Source organism: Trematomus bernacchii, unplaced genomic scaffold (assembly GCF_902827165.1).
Source record: "Trematomus bernacchii unplaced genomic scaffold, fTreBer1.1, whole genome shotgun sequence".
Classification (NCBI taxonomy): Eukaryota; Metazoa; Chordata; class Actinopteri; order Perciformes; family Nototheniidae; genus Trematomus; species Trematomus bernacchii.
In genome coordinates, this window is record NW_022987665.1 from 399466 (window position 1) to 419903 (window position 20438).

Sequence of the window (20438 nt, forward strand, 5' to 3'; positions counted from 1 at the left end):
TGCTCGAGCTGAAATCTGTCATTTAACACCTGAATAAAAAAAATGACTAGCAGGAAATAAAAGCCATGTGTGAATATTTGGGCTTCACTGAGGATTAAAAAAACAAATGTGAAACAAAATCTGCTTCCAGTTTGATCTAAAGGATCTTCTTAATAAAAGTTAGCTTCTTTTTCCAATGAGGACCCTCAACCAAGCCCCCAGGAAGTGCGCCGGACTCTGATGAAAATATTCGTAGTGTCCAAACGGCGGTACTGCAATTTCTGTATCAGTCCGTGACGTCACCCGGCCCAGAAAGACTTTTCCCCATTGACTAACATGGGAAAGAGACGTCTGTAAATCAGCGGATAATTGTTTTTAAACTAAATAAACTACCCAGTATGAACTATTGTATAGCCCTTATTAGAATCATTCGGTCCTTAAAGTTGTAAAATGCACTAAAAGCCGAATCCAGATTTATTTTCTGTCTCCATTCATTCTACTGAGCCGAGAGTGGGAGCTCGGGGGGCGGGGCTTAAGGGGCGCATGCTCTGTGAGCGCACATACGGGTTCTTCTGCTCTGACAGCTAGGCATGATGGGTAATCTGGGACGTCTCGCTCTCTCAAAAGTTGGGCCATTTTGTCCTCATGCGCCAATGAGCAGCTCTCATAGGAAAGAACGAGACCCCGCCTCCCACGCTGTATCCTGTTCTTATTAAACATCCATGGCCTCAATGCCTCGAGTAAGAAAAACTAAATATGGCGGCCATTGTTTTAGCGTTGTGGTCTCTGACGTTTTGTAATGTGCTTTGGATTTCAGGTAAGTTGTTTTCATTGAACATTTTAAAGGTGGAAATGTATATTATGATAGCAAGTTAAAGGGGCTCTAATACTGCTTTTCGTGGTTTCCCCTCTCCTGTAGTGTGTTATAAAGGTTTTAGTGCATGTAAATGGTCTGCAAATGGTGAAATCCCAAAGTTCCGGTACATCGTGACATCACTACGCAACACTCGCGCTCCAACACATTGTACGTGATTTTTTTAACACGTAAAACTAGACATTTAAAGAGTCCCTATTCTGCATTTTTTTTTAAGGTTTTTTCCTTTCCTGTAGTGCGTTCTAATAGGTTTTAGTGCATGTCAATGGTCTGCAAAGGCACAAATCCCCCTTCCTGACATCTCTATGTATCACTAGCGCCTCTATTGGCTAGCGCTCCAACACATTGTACGTGATAGGCTAAGGGGCGGGACATCTCTAAGCAGGTTGACCAATCACAACAGAGCCGGTCAGCTAACCAATCAGAGCAGACTGGGCTCTGGTTTCAGACAGAGGGTGAAAAGAGGTGCTGCAGCACAGGCAGTATGAGAACACTAAAGAGACAAGTCCCAGAGGGTCAATGTACTTTGTTTCTGTTAATGAGGCCGCAGCTCGAACAAATCGAGCGCTCCTCCTTCATCTCGTCTCCTAGCAGCGTCTGCATGGATGAGTTTGTTTCATCATTGACATGCTGATTCCTCTCTTTGAAGTTCACTAATGTATTCTGAGGGCCTCTGAAGAAAACTGTATCTCCTGACGGATGGACAAGATGAGGTGAGAGGAGAATCTGCAGCTCCCCTTTCTTGCTTTGTTCTCCAAAATGATCAGGAAAAATGTCACTTTTATTTTTGAAAGAATTGATGCGTTTACAGCTTTATATATACAGTCTATGGTTTACACAAAAACTTTCATTTGAATATTAGAGACGACTCTTTTCAGCCGATTTATTGGTCGTTTTATTCTTTTTTGACGAGGATTTATTTTATTTTTTTAATGTATTTTTCAATTAGTCACTTATGAGCACATATAGGTGAAGACAATTTATAAAGTGGTGTATTTTCTGGGTACTGGTGTGTGAATACACTCAGTGTTACTGAACAAACACCACCTTTTGACTCATTGTTTACCTTAAATGTAAGAGTTTGATCTCATCTCAACGTGTACTGTTTTTTAAACGTTTCAACCAGATGACTTTATGTTTCATACTTTCACTTCATTTTCTTGGTAAATTAAAGGTGGGGTAGGTAAGTTTGAGAAACCGGCTCGAGATCGCTAGAATTTGAAAATTCACAACCGGAGAAAATCTGCCACTTCCTTACAGAGCCCCTCCTCCAACACACACGAACGCGCACATGACCAATGAGGGCACGAGATAAGTTTGTGCACAGATGGAAGGCTGACAGGCAGGTAGGCCATCCAATCATTCTAAAATGATTGGTCGTGCTTTTTACAGTACTACAGCTTCCACAGATGATATTTTTTAATGGATTTCTTGTCAAAGCACTTCAGATATTCATTGCTATCGGGATGTTAAGAGCATTCCATGGAATATAACAAAAAGTGTATCTCGAGCCGGTTTCTCAAACTTACCTACCCCACCTTTAACTATAATTAAAGTTTAATGCATGACCTTTCCTCACAGAGTGATGTACTTTCACCTGAACACACACACACACACACACACACACATACGTCACACACACACACACACACACACACACACACACACACACACACACACACACACACACACACACAAAAAGAGGAAGTGTGTGTCAGAGAACGGGAAGTTGGTTGGGGGGGGAGCAAATATTCTCGGTGACTGCTTCCTGTTAGGGTGGGGTTCACACACAGTAGTAAACAGTGTGTGTGTGTGTGCGTGTGAAGGCGTGTTCCCATGAACTTGCTGCGACATGCTCAAATGCTCTCTGACTGCTGTAACACACACACACACACACACACACACACACACACACACACACACACACACACACACACACACACACACACACACACACACACTGTGGTTTTAATGTTCAGGTTTTCTCTGGTGACCTCCGTCATGAGGGTCACATGATCATGTTGACACTATAGAGGCTTGTTAAAATGTAGTCATAAACTTTTTTTTACAAGTATTTTAGATCCATTAAGTACGTATAACACAGTGGGAACATACTCTATTACAATAAACAATAACATTTAATATGAATAAAATAAAATTGGACATTTTTCACCAATTGCTTGAATTTTTACACAATTCTCTGATTTTTTTCAAACCAGTTTTTGAGGTATTTTTGGTGGTTTTCACACTTTAAGAAACACTTTCCCCTCATACATAAAAATAATATATAGTATGTTATAATATTTAACATGAAATACCAATAAATGTCACCAACTTGTTGAACTTTAGAAGATATAGAGTCAAATTATGGACACTATCCGGACATTTAAAATGTTTTACCTCTGTAGAGTGTAGACTACATGTTTAAGGAGGTTGCTAATGTTTACTCTTTATATACTGTTGGGTGGTTTAACCTACATAACATTCTGTAAGATAATCATATGTTTGTTTATATAAAAGTAAATAAAGCTGTCAGCCAAAAATGATGGATTGGGATTTAATGGAGTAAAAATTGCCAATTGATCAGTATAAATAAAAATACTTAAAGGTCACCTCTCATGCTATTTGTAGGCAATAGCATAGGTCTCAGATATATACAAATATATAAAAAACATGTCTATGAAGTGTTTTGCTCAAAACACCAAACAGATCACCCATTCTAGCCATGCCTCATATCCCTCTGTTTCACTTCCTGTTTCTAAAGTGCTGATTTGGGGGATAAAGCTTTAAAAATGAAAAAGGAGGGGTCTGAGCTCATGCGGGACCCGGCAGCTACTGTCTAAACTAAATACTGCGGTGATGAAACGCCATATCATGGATTATCAAGGATTGTTTCTGAAACAGTATGGAGCTCAAAGGCTTTCTCTCTTGCCGGTTATACCACAAGGTGAGTTCCTTTTTATTTCCTGCTTCTTCACACACATGCTCTCCAGTACAGGTTAGCTCTGAGTGTTAGCCATGCTAATGTAAACACCGACCATATTACGTCCAAAACAGTCGGGCATTGTTTCTGATAGCAACGTTTCTGATAGGGCCGTGGGTCCACATTTCAGATATTACGTCATATCGGACGCACATCTGGATCAGCTCCGTTGTTCCCCCGTTTTTAGAGATTTGGGTACGGAGGAAAAGAGAGAGGGTTTTATTTTCTGACGCTGCGTGAGTTCCCTGACACACCGGGGACACATGTTGATGTAGAGAAGACATCAAAAAGTGCATTTTGCATGATAGCTCCCCTTTAAGTGAAATATTTGGGTACTACTTCGAAAATGTGACTATCTGTTAATATGTAATCAAAGTAAAATAAAGATATGTAGCAGGAAGCGGGAAGCAGCTGAGAAAACGTCACAAGAAAAAAAAAGAGCGAAAATGTGACGAAGTTAAAGAAAGCCGGAAGTAAGCGGGGGCAGCCTTCAAAGTAAAAGCATAATATTGGTACTGTAGTGATCACTAATTAACTGGGTTACATAATTCACTCATGGAACTACAGGTTGGGGGTATTGTTTCCGCACGGACACATATGTTGACGGTACCTACTGTGTACCTACTGTGTGTCCTCCCTTTCGCTTTCTCTTCTCTTCCCGGGCTGCGACCCGACAGCATGTCCATTTCTATCGCTCATTAAAGCCAGATTTGCACCTTCGATGCACCGCCTCCGACTCCCTTCTCTCGGCACTACATTGGTGACCCTGACATAAGTCTCGCAAAGGATCCGAGACTGAACCGAACACGGCAAAAAACACTGTTTTTCTCGGAATGCCGGAGATTTTTGGAGACGTCCGTGGCTGCCACGTGCACACGGACTGTGGCTCGGTGCGCCCTCCGGAATGGCCGCGGATGACGCTCGCCATTTCCACGGCTTTTCGGCACTGGGGGACAGCAGGCCTTCCATGGAGCCGATACACGACCATGCCTGGTTTATTCGGGACATGCGGCTGCATGTCCGGCTGCGCTCGCTAACGGCTAGCCACGACTGCTAACGGCTAGCAGCTACCAACGGCTAACGACAGCTAGCCATGACAGCTAGCAGCTATCGCCATCCGACTGTTTTTTTTGTGGTGCCGGAGAGGAGGTTCGATCATGTCTGGTCGGCCTCGTGTGGATCCTCTCGCTATTTCGCCCACCTGTTTTTGTTCGTGGACAGGACGACCCTTTTGAGTTTTTTTCTGGTGCCTGAGAGGAGGTTCGACCATGTCTGGTCGGCCTCGTGTGGACCCTCTCGCTTTTTCACCACCTCGACGGCGGCTTCGGACGTCGCCCATGCCTTCTTCGGCCCGTGGGTGGCGCGCTTCTGGACCCCGTCTCGCCTCGACTCTACGGTTTCGGACGTCGCCCATGCCTTCATCGGCCCGTGGGTGGCGCGCTTCGGGACCCTGTCTGGCCTCTTCCCTCGCCTCGGCGGTTCTGGACGTCGCCCATGCCTTCAACGGCCCGTGGGTGGCGTGCTTCGGGACCCTGCCTGGCCTCACCTCTAACCGCGGCTCACGGTTCGCCTCGACGGCGGCTTCGGACGGCGCCCCGTCTGGCCTCTCCCCTGTCCACGGCTCCCTCCTCCCGGGGACACGGCTCCTTCCTCCCGAGGACTTCGTACCCGCCGCCGCTGTGCCTTCGCCTGCGGCCGGGCAGCGCTCCTCCCTGCTGGGGACCACCGGGATATTCACGCCTGTCCCCACGTCGCAACACAGCGACCCTGCTTTCTGCGGCCCCCTGACGACGGCCCGTTCCGGCCCGCCCCCCCACCCCCTGGTGGGGGTGCCCTCGCCCTCGTTGGGGCCCCTACCCTCTCCTGCGGCCCCCTTCCGACGGCCCGTTCCATGGCCCGGCCCTCGCCGGCGGCCCTGCCCTCCTCGGCTCCTGTGGTGCTTCCTCCCGGACGCAAGGATTGTGTCCATGGTTGAATTCTGGGGGGGCTTGTGTAGTGATCACTAATTAACTGGGTTACATAATTCACTCATGGAACTACAGGTTGGGGGTATTGTTTCCGCACGGACACATATGTTGACGGTACCTACTGTGTACCTACTGTGTGTCCTCCCTTTCGCTTTCTCTTCTCTTCCCGGGCTGCGACCCGACAGCATGTCCATTTCTGTCGCTCATTAAAGCCAGATTTGCACCTTCGATGCACCGCCTCCGACTCCCTTCTCTCGGCACTACAGTACTTATGTTACAACTTTATGGGTTTTTAACTTTTTATTATACTTATACTGTACACTAATAGGACACATACATTTGAATACAAAATAAAACAGTAGCCAGTGAAAAGAACACAATCAAATAATTTAAATAATGATTTAATGTTTTTTCGAGACTTTTATGGTTTTATAACTACATCATATTAACATGCTTTTGTTCATTTATTATTACCTTGATTAAAAATAATTTATATCCTTTAAAATAATGTAAAACTTTTCCTAAATCTGTATTACAATAATGAGCCGTTTTCCATAGTATTTGTGTTATTTTGAGAGAAACAACCGGAAGTGGTTCACGTTCAGTGCGTGGAGCTTGACGTCAGCACGCAGCGGCAGGAGGGAGCGGCTCTGGGAGAGCGACATAGACACAGAGTGTGGAACAGAAAGAGAGAGAGAGCAGCGGACGGTGGATGACTGTGAGTAACTTCTCTGTCTTTACCTTCTTTACGCCTTTTTCCCTTTATATCTCCCCTTCATTAAGCATGTGTAGCTCTAACCCGGGAGCAGAGAGTCAGGCGGGGCGCGGGTTCGAGTCCCGGCCGAACGGGGCTGGGTTTGCGGAAGCGACCGGCGGACAGACAGGCAGACAGACAGGAGCTCCGTTAATCATAATACTGTTCATATTAACCGACTCACAGACAGACAGACAGTGGAGGTTCAAACATGGCGGCGGATTGTTTCTCCTGCCCGCCGTTCAAAAAATCGGAACGTTCCATCTCGGCAGTTGGTCTCTTTCCTCCAGCGGGGCAGCGGGGCCTGGCGCCCGAGGTGTCCGGGGAGGGAGCGTTCTGAGGCGGATACAGAGCTGCGGAGCTCCCGCTGATCTGCTGGAGGAAAGAAAAAAAAAAAAGAGAGAGAGAGAGAGAGGAAGTAACTTATTGCACAATGAGGAGTTTGGAGGAACCTGTCTGTCTCTCTTTCTCTAGGCCTGTCTGTCTGTCTGTCTGTCTGACTGTAGTGTAAAGACAAGGCTTGGTTTTATTCCTCTGCTGTTGTACTGTCAGCAACACACACACACACACACACACACACACACACACACACACACACACACACACACACACACACACATACACATACACATACACATACACACACAGAGTATTGACAGGCCCCACCTAGTTCTGGTTGACTCAGGGATCAGTGTGTGTGTGTGTGTGTGTGTGTCCATCTTTGTCCAACAACTTTACTTTAGTAGATTAAAACATCATGCTGCATTTGGTGCCTGTTGGAGAAAGCAACACTACAGACTTGATCTTTTTTTAAATACTTTTACAAACAGTTTAGACATCCTGTATGTACATATTGATTACTATGCTTATATATTGACTACATCCCTGTTTGCACTCAGTTCATTCATTTGCACTTGGACCTCTTTGTCTGTTTTATTCCTTATTTCACATGCACTCATTTATGTTAAGTTATGTTTTCAACGTGTGCATTCAGCCTGGTATCACCAAACTGCGTATCAGTAATGACTATTTTTGCCACGTTATAACTACGCTCTTATTCATGCGGGCGTCATTTCACACCACTGAAATATATATCTATTCTACAAAGTCTCGTCAGGGTGGAGGGATGTGTGAAACAAACACCCTGTTCTCTGTCTCGTTTGGAAACAGAAGTTGATTAATGGGTTGTTTGTTCAACATGTATTGACATCTTTATTACCCTGACTGCTTTTTTAGTCCATGATATATCCCAAAACCAATAAAAGAGCCAAGATGACTTCCTAAAAGGTCTTGTTTTGTGTGAACACTTTTTCTAAAACCCTAAAATATTCAGCTTTCCTTCATGTCAAACAAAAGCAGAAAATAGTCAAATTCTAAATTATATTAACAGAGAATATTTTGGCATTGTTGCTAATAAATGTTCTACATCTGACTAATCAATCATGTTGTGCATGTATCTTATTTTGAAAATTAGGCCCATTATTTGCCATATTTAATGTCAAGTTTTAGTTTAACACAATTTGCCTATATTTAAACTATTATATCCATTAAAGTTCAGTCAGTATGTAGTGTCTCTACTTTAAAGAGTTCTCTCCTGCTGATGTTCAGGTGTATATCAGTATGTAGTGTCTCTACTTTAAAGAGTTCTCTCCTGCTGATGTTCAGGTATATATCAGTATGTAGTGTCTCTACTTTAAAGAGTCCTCTCCTGCTGATGTTCAGGTGTATATCAGTATGTAGTGTCTCTACTTTAAAGAGTTCTCTCCTGCTGATGTTCAGGTATATATCAGTATGTAGTGTCTCTACTTTAAAGAGTCCTCTCCTGCTGATGTTCAGGTGTATATCAGTATGTAGTGTCTCTACTTTAAAGAGTCCTCTCCTGCTGATGTTCAGGTGTATATCAGTATGTAGTGTCTCTACTTTAAAGAGTCCTCTCCTGCTGATGTTCAGGTGTACATCAGTATGTAGTGTCTCTACTTTAAAGAGTCCTCTCCTGCTGATGTTCAGGTGTATATCAGTATGTAGTGTCTCTACTTTAAAGAGTCCTCTCCTGCTGATGTTCAGGTGTATATCAGTATGTAGTGTCTCTACTTTAAAGAGTCCTCTCCTGCTGATGTTCAGGTGTATATCAGTATGTAGTGTCTCTACTTTAAAGAGTCCTCTCCTGCTGATGTTCAGGTGTATATCAGTATGTAGTGTCTCTACTTTAAAGAGTCCTCTCCTGCTGATGTTCAGGTGTATATCAGTATGTAGTGTCTCTACTTTAAAGAGTCCTCTCCTGCTGATGTTCAGGTGTATATCAGTATGTAGTGTCTCTACTTTAAAGAGTCCTCTCCTGCTGATGTTCAGGTGTACATCAGTATGTAGTGTCTCTACTTTAAAGAGTCCTCTCCTGCTGATGTTCAGGTGTATATCAGTATGTAGTGTCTCTACTTTAAAGAGTCCTCTCCTGCTGATGTTCAGGTGTATATCAGTATGTAGTGTCTCTACTTTAAAGAGTCCTCTCCTGCTGATGTTCAGGTGTATATCAGTATGTAGTGTCTCTACTTTAAAGAGTCCTCTCCTGCTGATGTTCAGGTGTATATCAGTATGTAGTGTCTCTACTTTAAAGAGTCCTCTCCTGCTGATGTTCAGGTGTATATCAGTATGTAGTGTCTCTACTTTAAAGAGTCCTCTCCTGCTGATGTTCAGGTGTATATCAGTATGTAGTGTCTCTACTTTAAAGAGTCCTCTCCTGCTGATGTTCAGGTGTATATCAGTATGTAGTGTCTCTTCATGTCTCCATGCTTTAATGTTCAGAAAGCTGCAGCACCTCTTTTCACCCTCTGTCTGAAACCAGAGCCCAGTCTGCTCTGATTGGTTAGCTGGCCGGCTCTGTTGTGATTGGTCAACCTGCTTAGAGATGTCCCGCCCCTTAGCCGATCACGTACAATGTGTTGGAGCGCTAGCCAATAGGAGTGTGAGGTTTCCAAAGTGATGTCACTGTGTTCCGGAATTTTGGGATTTTCGACCTTTTCAGACCCTTTACATGCACAGAAAACCTATAGAACACACTACAGGAGGGAACACCACGAAAAGCAGAATTGGGCCTCTTTTACATTCATTTTGACTTTGACTTTGACTGTGAGTCATTATTGGTTGAGTTCATGAGCTGTGAGGGAATATCCAGATTCTCTCAGGAGGAGGTTTCATTTTTCACTTTCTGCTTCAGTTTTGTGACTTCCTGCGATTCCTTGAACTCGTCCTGACTTGTGGGAAGCGTTCAGACCTCTAGGCCCTAAAATGCACCTCTCGTGATGCGTTCACTGACACCTGGACAGATTAAACTCCACCGTGCTCAACAGCAGGATTTCACTTTGAGAAGTCCTGTAAAAAGTTGCTGTTGAGGAAAATATCTGAGAAAAATACTAAATTATAAAAAATTATTTATTTGTTCCGATTGTTTTCCCCGGTAGAACAACAACAAATAACCAGGACAAATAAGTTTAGTGAAAAATATTTTCCTATAACATAAAATGGAGTAAACGACACTTAAAGGTGGGGTAGGTAAGTTTGAGAAACCAGCTCGAGATCGCTAGAATTTGAAAATACACAGCCGGAAAAAATCTGCCACTTCCTCACAGAGCCCCTCCTCCAACACACACGAACGCGCACATGACCAATGAGGGCACGAGATAAGTCTGTGCACAGATGGAAGGCTGACAGGCAGGTAGGCCATCCAGTTATTTTAGCCGGGCCGGCTCAGATGATTGGTCGTGCTTTTTACAGTACCACAGCTTCCACAGATGATATTTTTTAATGGATTTGTTGTCAAAGCACTTCAGATATTCATTGCTATCGGGATGTGAAGAGCATTCCATGGAATATAACAACAAGTGTATCTCGAGCCGGATTCTCAAACTTACCTACCCCACCTTTAAGAAAGGAAGTTAAAACATAAATTCCAAATAAAAGTCCCTTGTTCCACTTAGGAATACAAACAGTAAGATCAGATCCCTCACTGATAAAACCGAGGATTCTGGGTAAACAAAAACACACTATAAATAGTGGTTAGACACACACACACACTTATCTCATTACCATGGTAACCTTTGCAGACCAGTATTAACAGACAATTAGAAGTGTGTGTTTGTGTGTCATGTTGCTTCTTGTTGCTGCCATGACAAACACGCAGTGAGGCATGACTGGTATGCAAACACACACACACACACACACACACACACACACACACACACACACACACACACATGCAGGCGCATAGCGACAGTAACCAGGAAAGATTCCACAGTCGTGACATCACCACCAGCTGTGTGTGATCACATGACCTCACACTGTTTTCAATGAACACACATGCAGCCTGATGCATTCTGGGTAATTATGACCTTTTAGTGTAAGACAGGAAATGATCGTGTGTGTGTGTGTGTGTGTGTTTGTAACGGATGGCTTTACAGCTCCAGGTGTGTTATTGTAACGCTGCTCTGTGAGAATAATTCCTGACGCTGCAAAAATATCCAGTTTTCTTGAAGCTCTCAGGAATTGTGTGTCCTGCTTTCACTTTGTGTCTCTGACAGGAGAGACATGTTTTCTACACATGGATAACCTGTCTGTCCTCCTGTCTCTCTCTCAGCAGACAGACAGTCAGGATGCGTGAATACAAACTGGTGGTGTTGGGATCAGGAGGCGTCGGGAAGTCAGCGCTGGTGAGTTATTACACTAAACTGTATATACTTAAATACATGTATTCTTTATATGTTTAAACAAACACACACACACAGACATTTGGTACAAAAATAAGAATACATTAAAGGGGACCTATTGTGCAACATCCTCTTCTTCATGTCTCTTCTTCATCAACATGTGTCCCCTCTTCTTCATGTCTCTTCTACATCAACATGTGTCCCCTCTTCTTCATGTCTGTTCTTCATCAACATGTGTCCCCTCTTCTTCATGTCTCTTCTTCATCAACATGTGTCCCCTCTTCTTCATGTCTCTTCTTCATCAACATGTGTCCCCTCTTCTTCATGTCTCTTCTTCATCAACATGTGTCCCCTCTTCCTCATGTCTCTTCTACATCAACATGTGTCCCCTCTTCCTCATGTCTCTTCTTCATCAACATGTGTCCCCTCTTCTTCATGTCTCTTCTACATCAACATGTGTCCTCTCTTCTTCATGTCTCTTCTTCATCAACATGTGTCCCCTCTTCTTCATGTCTCTTCTTCATCAACATGTGTCCCCTCTTCCTCATGTCTCTTCTACATCAACATGTGTCCCCTCTTCTTCATGTCTCTTCTTCATCAACATGTGTCCCCTCTGTGGAAAGAGACTCTGAAAGTTTCAGGAACAAAGATTCTCTCTCTTTTAAATAAACGACACAGCAGCTTGTTGGCATGATACAACTATTATTTTCCACCTCGCTCATGAGAGTAACAGCTGATGAAATGACGGCCTCGCCTACTGATTTTAATTTAACCATATATCGAGCCCGACCGTCGATTTCCAATGGCTTAATGTAATTGTTCGCCTGTCTGGCCATCGTCATCGGGCTCTTTGAAGATCCACAAATCCACGGTTTTCTTACATTTCTGATCGGATTGGCAAAAACTTCAGAATGTGTATTGACCGCCATTCAAATGACAGCGTTGTTTTCCCCCAAAAGTGGGCGGGGCCGTAATTTTCGCCCGGAAGTGACGTAGGTATTACTCTCATCTATTCACGTTTGATAAAAAGTAAAACATATTTTGAATGATATCAAATCAGTGCAATTAAGACTGATGAGTCAATGATATTAATATGAAACAAACTCAAAGAAAATGCATATTTAATGTGTTATATTGCATATTAACACACAGCATATCAAGGGTTTTTCTAGAAAGATATATTAAGAGGGCGCTAACTTCCCCAAAATGACAGCCGAGTCATGCTGCCACATTTCACACCTCAAACAACAAATAAATCAAGAGGTTTCTTTACTTCCTCTACAGAAAAAAGGACAGTAAAAGAAACTCAGAAATCTCAGTTTCAGTGCCAGCCACCGGACATCCATCCCATAATGATTCTCCGTCTGACGCTCGGTTTGATGCTCACATTTCTGGAGGAATTACACAGTTTTTGAGGAACAGAAATATTGTTTTCTGATCACTTTTACATTTTACGGGGAAAATCTGCATTTTGGTTTGAGGGCGCAGAGACCCTGTTACCCAGTTTAGAAAAAGTCCTGAATACTGTAATAAATATACACGATAAATATAAATAAAGAATATAAAAGATGGTTAAAGTAGCGTAAACTTTATATGCAAATATTCGACACAACAGAATAACTACTACTAGTGGTTGCAAAATTAGAACTTTTTTTTACTCAAAAACCCCCCATGGGACGATAGGCGGATACAGACTGAAGTCACTTTGTTTCTCTCTCACACACTCACACACACACACACACGCACACGCACACGCACACGCACACGCACACGCACACGCACACGCACACGCACACACACACACACTCACTACAATGAGCAGCTTCAGATGAGATAATGGAGACGTGTCACATTATTTCCAAACCAGCGACTCCCAATGAAACCGAACAGAGAGCCATTAACACCACTGCCCTACTTCCTCTGTCTCACTCTCCAACTGTCTCACTCTCTGACTGTCGGTCTCACTGTCTAACTGTCTCACCCTCTAACTGTCTCACTTCCTGTCTCTCTCTCTCTCTGCAGACGGTTCAGTTTGTTCAGGGGATCTTTGTGGAGAAATACGACCCAACGATAGAGGATTCCTACAGGAAGGTAAGACAGCTCTAATACACCTGTCTGTCTCTCTGGGTGGGAGGTGAGACAGCTCTAATACACCTGTCTGTCTCTCTGGGTGGGAGGTGAGACAGCTCTAATACACCTGTCTGTCTCTCTGGGTGGGAGGTGAGACAGCTCTAATACACCTGTCTGTCTCTCTGGGTGGGAGGTGAGACAGCTCTAATACACCTGTCTGTCTCTCTGGATGGGAGGTGAGACAGCTCTAATACACCTGTCTGTCTCTCTGGATGGGAGGTGAGACAGCTCTAATACACCTGTCTGTCTCTCTGGGTGGGAGGTGAGACAGCTCTAATACACCTGTCTGTCTCTCTGGGTGGGAGGTGAGACAGCTCTAATACACCTGTCTGTCTCTCTGGGTGGGAGGTGAGACAGCTCTAATACACCTGTCTGTCTCTCTGGATGGGAGGTGAGACAGCTCTAATACACCTGTCTGTCTCTCTGGGTGGGAGGTGAGACAGCTCTAATACACCTGTCTGTCTCTCTGGATGGGAGGTGAGACAGCTCTAATACACCTGTCTGTCTCTCTGGATGGGAGGTGAGACAGCTCTAATACACCTGTCTGTCTCTCTGGGTGGGAGGTGAGACAGGAAGTAGCTCCCAGGGGCTGATGGGAAAAAGAGCTGTGTTGTGAATATTTGGTTATAGACAAAATCATTTTCGAATCAGAATTTCGAAAAAATATAACATCGATTTTGTAAAAAACTAATTATGATCTTGAGTTATTTGAGAAAATATTAGATAATAAGAGAAAACATTTAATTTGTTTGCAGACATTTTATAAAATATTTAGTTTTTAATGTTTTTTTGTCTCTTTCTGCTTTCCAGCAAGTGGAGGTGGACGGACAGCAGTGCATGTTAGAGATCCTGGATACAGCTGGAACAGTAAGTGTGTGTGTGTGTGTGTGTGTGTGTGTGTGTGTGTGTGTGTGTGTGTGTGTGTGTGTGTGTGTGTGTGTGTGTGTGTGTGTGTGTGTGGGTGTGTGTGTGTGTGTGTGTGTGTGTGTGTGTGTGTGTGTGTGTGTGTGTGTGTGGTGTGTGTGTGTGTGTTGTGTGTGTGTGTGTGTGTGTGTGTGTGTGTGTGTGTGTGTGTGTGTGTGTGTGTGTGTGTGTGTGTGTGTGTGGGTGTGTGTGCTGTGATGTGTGTGTGTGTGTGTGTGTGTGTGTGTGTGTGTGTGTGTCTTCCTCTCCTTTCTTACTTTGTCTTGTTTATATACTCACGTTTCCTAGATGAAAAAGCATACATTGCCCACATACTGTCTGTACCTGTCTGTCTGTGTGTCTGTCTGTGTGTCTGTGTCTCTCTAACCTGTCTGTCTGTCTGTCTCTGTGTGTGTCTGTGTCTCTCTAACCTGTCTGTCTGTCTGTCTGTCTTCAGGAGCAGTTCACAGCGATGCGTGACCTCTACATGAAGAACGGTCAGGGCTTTGCTCTGGTTTACTCCATCACGGCTCAGTCAACTTTCAACGACCTGCAGGACCTGAGGGAGCAGATCCTGAGAGTGAAGGACACGGAGGACGTGAGACACACACACACACACACACACACACACACACACACACACACACACACACACACACACACACACACACACACACACACACACACACACACACACACTAAAGACACACACACACACACACTAAGAGACACACACAGAGACACACACACTAAGAGACACACACACACACACACACACACACACACTAAGAGACACACACAGAGACACACACACTAAGAGACACACACACACACACACTAAGAGACACACACACACACACACACACACACACACACACACACACACACACACACTAAGAGACACACACAGACACACACACACACACACACACTAAAGAGACACACACACACACACACACACACACACAGAGACACACACACACTAAAGAGACACACACACACACACACACACACACACAGAGACACACACACACACAGAGACACACACACACACAGAGACACACACACACACACCACACACACACACACACACACACACACACACACACACACACACACACACACTCCACAACATAGTTAGTAGAGATGGTGTACAGTGCTTGAATTGGGCCGGTACCGGGACTTCTGATTTTTACCCATCTGCATACCGTTACTTCTTACTGCGTACCGGCACCTCATGACGCATCTAGGTACGCATATTTGTTGTATGATTCCCCTGTGTCCTCCCTGGCAGCTCCATTGATTCCCTCTCTCCTCTCCTGCTGAAAGATGCATGAGTGTACTCAGGGGCGAGGAGTCATTTACCCAGCCGCCAGTAGGAGTCAGGCTTTAGCCATATCCGCTGCCTGTCATACTTTCTTCAAGTACAGTGAGCCTTTCTAAAATATACAGTAAAGAGACAAACCCACCAGCATTATAGGATATACTATATGACCTGATGCAGGCACATGTATAGGCTACGTCATGTTCTCTATGAGAGCCCCGGACACCTCCCTGATTAGTCGTGGGAAAACATGCAATTTCTGAACGTTACAGTAAATAAAAATAAAACCCTTTTCCTTGTCTGTTAAAGTTTTTTTGTGTTTCTTTTTAATTACTGAATCAAAGATATGAGGATAAGGATAGAGGGAGTCGTATGTTGTACAGATTGTAAAGACCTTTGAGCCAAATTCTTGTTTTTGGGCTGTATAAATAAAATTGACTTGAAACAGTTGCTGATTTAGAGTACTGGCACCTTTTTATTCCAATTCAAGCACTGAGTGTACGGCAAACACACACTTCTTGTAACCTGGCACAATGCAATCATGGAAAGAAAGACAATATCACACACACACACTGAAACACCTCCATTAGACGCCTTTGTTTACTTCCTGAGTATAGTGACATCACTTTGGTATACTCACGCTCCTATTGGCTACCGCTCCAACAGCTGTGTGTGTGTCTCTGTGTGTGTGCTTCAGGTGCCGATGATCCTGGTGGGGAATAAGTGTGACCTGGAGGTGGAGCGAGTCGTGGCCAAAGACTCGGGCGTGGGCCTCGCCCGGCAGTGGAACTCCTGTGCCTTCCTGGAGACCTCAGCCAAGAGCAAGATCAACGTCAACGAGGTGAACAACTACCCAGCGTCAAGTAGTCAACAAGTTGTGGAAAAAGTGGTTGTAACTAACTTTAAATACTGTGTGTGTGTGTGTGTGTGTGTGTGTGTGTGTGTGTGTGTGTGTGTGTGTGTGTGTGTGTGTGTGTGTGGTGTGTGTGTGTGTGTGTGTGTGTGTGTGTGTGTGTGTGTGTGTGTGTGTGTGTGTGTGTGTGTGTGTGTGTGTGTGTGTGTGTGTGTGTGTGTGTGTGTGTGTGTGTGTGTGTGTGTGTGTGTGTGTGTGTGTGTGTGTGTGTGTGTGTGTGTGTGTGTGTGTGTGTGTGTGTGTGTGTGTGTGTGTGTGTGTGTGTGTGTGTGTGTGTGTGTGTGTGTGTGTGTGTGTGTGTGTGTGTGTGCAGATCTTCTACGACCTGGTGCGACAGATCAACAGGAAGAGTCCAGTTCAAGGGAAAACTCGCAAAAAGTCCACCTGTCAACTTCTCTAATGACAGGTAATGTTGTTCAGCTCTAATGTAAACCAAAGATATTTTAATATTTGAAATGATCAAAATATAAAATGTGGTACAATTTTGTTCGAATTTTTTACATTTGGATTTTTTTTCCTTCCAGTTTTCTGCTCACCTGACCGACAACCAACCAACCAACCAATCACAGGGCATCTTCCAGCTGGCCACGCCCCTTTCACACAACCATGACATCTTCACCCTGCGCCATCTCTGACCTCTGTTCCCACGACGACCCCCCCCCCCCCCCCCCCCCTCCCCCCTCAGAACCACACAGTCCGACTGACTGTTGCCTTGGAAACATTGAAACCAAACATCAAAGGATTGCGGCGGCGGCCATGTTGAAGATGACTCGACAGACTCCAAAAACCAACTGCCCGGATTTAAACTACGGTTCCCATGATGCTCTCTGCTGGGGGAGTGGCCTCTTGCTTTCTACTTTTTAAATGTTTCTTTTTCTCCTTTTTACTTCCAGCAGTCGAACCTGTGGATCCATTCAGTGATTACTGTTATTACTAAGGTGGTTATTATTCTGTGTGAAAAAGATATACAAGTCATTTAATGTTTTTTATTTTTGGGGCAGTGGGTGGGAAGGGCGGGGGGGGCGTGCAGCAGGTCATGTGGTTAGCTCACCGCGCTAGTAGTATCAAGCTAACGTGAGTTTTAGCCGACAGTTACAGGAGAGAGTTGCCAAAATTAAGATAAAATGCTAACTTCAGTTGTACGAAATTGTTTGTTTTTTTGCTGATATTTCCAATTAATTCTAGCACATTAACGATGCCAATAACGAGTTAAATCAAGAGCTTTGCTAATGGCTAGATATCAGTTCCAGAAGCAACTTAAATGCATTGTTTTCGGAGGGAATGCTAGTTGTTCTAACACACAGTTCGTGAAGTATTAGCTTTATTTAGCATTGTCTTCTTACTGTGAACTTACTGGTTACTTTGTTAGCATTGCAGCTATTCAAATATATTTCAAATATTGTGAGAAAAAACGATGTATATGTGGTGTTAGCATTATTGAATTAATGGTAGCTTGGCTAGTTAGCATGTCAGTGAGGAAAAGTATTGAGTTTCAAAACATCAACAATGAAACTTGAACATTTTGAGGCAAAATGTAAGAACAGCAAATGCTAATGTGATTGTTGTAGGGGATGCTAACAACGCCACTAAAATAATAGTGTCAGAGTCCTAGCTTGTTAGCGTAGCAGCGTGGTGAGCTGACTCTGGATCTGCTGCTCAGGGCGGACATGTTGCCTTCAGACAGCAGACTCACACTGGTCCTGTGTGTTTGTGAATTTGTTTGAGTGTGTGTGTGTTTGTGAATTTGTTTGAGTGTGTGTTTCTGTGTGTATGTGTGCTAAATAACTATGAACCACGCCATTTTCTGTGATTAACTTTTTTGACCCAGGGGAATGGGGAGGGTGTTATAGAGTATTATTAACCATCATTATTACCTGATTATTAATGTTATTAACACGTCTGAGAGGGAACCACTGAGTTATTCTGCATAACGTCCTTTAACTGATGGGGATATATTTAAATATCCATCTATGGAGGATCAAACATGACCCAAAAGGTTGTTCCTTCATATTCCTGCACGCCCGCAATGTCAAGTTGAGTATTTCATGCTAGCACTTAAGCAAACCCTGCGTTGTAGCCCAAAGCTAACATGCTATAGCGTTAGCATTGAGTGCTGCCGCCAAATGGATTGTCGCGTTTTCTTTCAAATTTCATTTTTGCGAAGAAAATGTGCTTAGTTTTCATCGTCTGTGTAGCAGTGAAAAAACTGCTACACAAATAGTAGTTTTGTCAGACGTTTGCGTGATGATATATATTTCAATTACTCTTTTATGTCAGCTACTATCGGACATATTTTTCCACGTTATGGTAAAATCCAAGAAGACTGCAATTTGTTTGTTGTTGGTAGTTGGCTAAATCCGAACTTTCGCATCTACGCCTTTTGCATAACCAATTTAGGGCATTAACTATTTAAAAAAGGCAAAAAAACGCCTCAAGTTGCGTAAAAACGTTTCAGCGTAACTGAGCAAGTTTTATAAAATGATGCCGTTTTGATACAGCAATATTAAAGTTAAGTAATGGAAATGTGGCCAATATTCCCATCAGTTAAACACCTTATAATCTCAGTGTTACTCTTTAACGTTATCACGGCATTTGACTGACCGTAGGAGGTTGGGCTTAACGCTGAAGCCCCGCCCCCACATGTATTCAGGGGGCGTGGCCTGTGAAGCAGCCGGGACACAGGAAGCCTTTTGAACCCTTTGTTTTTTGAAATGTGAGAATGGTCATCTTGACAGTGTGTTGGACCTCTGTGAGTACTACTCAGTATTCTGGTTCTCCTGCAGTACTTCATGTAGCATGTTAATGTGTTTCCTCCAGGAGGGGCTGAATCTCAGTTTGCATGCCGAGCAGAGGCTTCGAGAGAGACGTCTTTATGCAGGCGATCACCACGTATACGAGAATTAAAACGTGGCGATGCTAGCAAGCAGAAAAGTCAACGTTTCCATAGCCGCAGCTTCAGGCAGACGTTTCTCACTTCCAGAGTCTGCGGTAGCGCTCGACATTTTGTGCGACTTCTGGGGCTGTAGTTGCTGTAGTTTGTCAGTGGTCAGATCTAAAGGTCTCAGTTATGCTTCAAAAAAATAATGTTTTACTAACTAAATGTAGGAAAACTGTTCTTCTGCATGGGACAATTCATGGTAGTCTGCAAAATGTGATGGTTGTTTGATTGTCTATCTTACTTTTAAAAGCAGAGAAGGACAAACAGTGTATTTGAGTACAACTTTCCCCACTCCCACCCAGTTATAAAACGTGTTCTAGTCTTTGATGGAGCTTCTTCTGAACACCTCGTAAGAGCAGTTAAAGTTCGGCTGTCTTCAACTTCCACTATTACTGCATAAAGTTGGTTGGATGGCATTTGGAAAATCATGACAAATCGTCCAAAGCAGAAAAGAAACCCACTTACTTTGAAGCATACAGAGGCCTAACGTCTGCGATTAATTGAGCCATATTTGTACCCACTTTTTAAAGCGCTAGGCTAGCACTTTCCCTCTGTTTCCACTCTTTGTGCTAAGCTAGGCTGAACACACCCTGGACCTAACTCTGAGATTAAACTGAACAGAAGTCGCCCTGAATGACGAGCGCGAGCGCAGCCGAAAGCAAACTGAAATCTAAAGAAGAAATGATTTTACGTTTACTGAAATAAACCTGCTTCTTTCTTCTCTGTATGGCATGATGACCAGTGAAATGTAAAAGGATCCAGTTCAGCGTCGAGCAACCGGTTAAAAAAAAAAAGATCCCCGTTTTTATTCGGCTGAATCCTGGTCCCTTTTCTCAGCTGTTGTTGGATTTTAAAAACTGTTATGGAAATTGAAATTCTGAACTGGTTTTGTCCCAGTGCAAAAACCCACAGCAGCAGTGAGGGAGATAAAGCAGGAGGGGGGGGGGGGGGGGGGGGGGGGTAAAGCCAAATGTAA

The 20438-nt window shown here is 43.8% G+C and overlaps 1 protein-coding gene and 1 long non-coding RNA gene across 4 annotated transcripts; both read left to right on the forward strand.

Moving 5' to 3' along the window:
* The first annotated feature begins 6399 nt into the window (after positions 1-6399).
* On the forward strand, positions 6400-20415 carry LOC117487131 (ras-related protein Rap-1b). 3 transcript variants are annotated; one of them, XM_034135791.1, is made up of 8 exons: positions 6400-6521; positions 11185-11257; positions 13277-13345; positions 14195-14251; positions 14745-14885; positions 16309-16452; positions 16838-16962; positions 17049-20415. In XM_034135791.1, exons 2-7 carry the CDS (start codon positions 11201-11203, stop codon positions 16922-16924), a joined length of 555 nt encoding a protein of 184 aa, XP_033991682.1. In that variant the 5' UTR covers positions 6400-6521; positions 11185-11200; the 3' UTR covers positions 16925-16962; positions 17049-20415. The 3 variants fall into 3 exon arrangements, with proteins under 3 accessions (XP_033991682.1, XP_033991680.1, XP_033991681.1); XM_034135789.1 differs by having other exon boundaries at positions 6401-6521; positions 16838-16930; XM_034135790.1 differs by having other exon boundaries at positions 6422-6521; positions 11188-11257; positions 16838-16930.
* On the forward strand, positions 13354-13981 carry LOC117487132. The gene is made up of 2 exons (XR_004556347.1): positions 13354-13861; positions 13948-13981. It is a non-coding gene; the product is annotated as an uncharacterized LOC117487132 (long non-coding RNA).
* Positions 20416-20438: the final 23 nt, after the last annotated feature.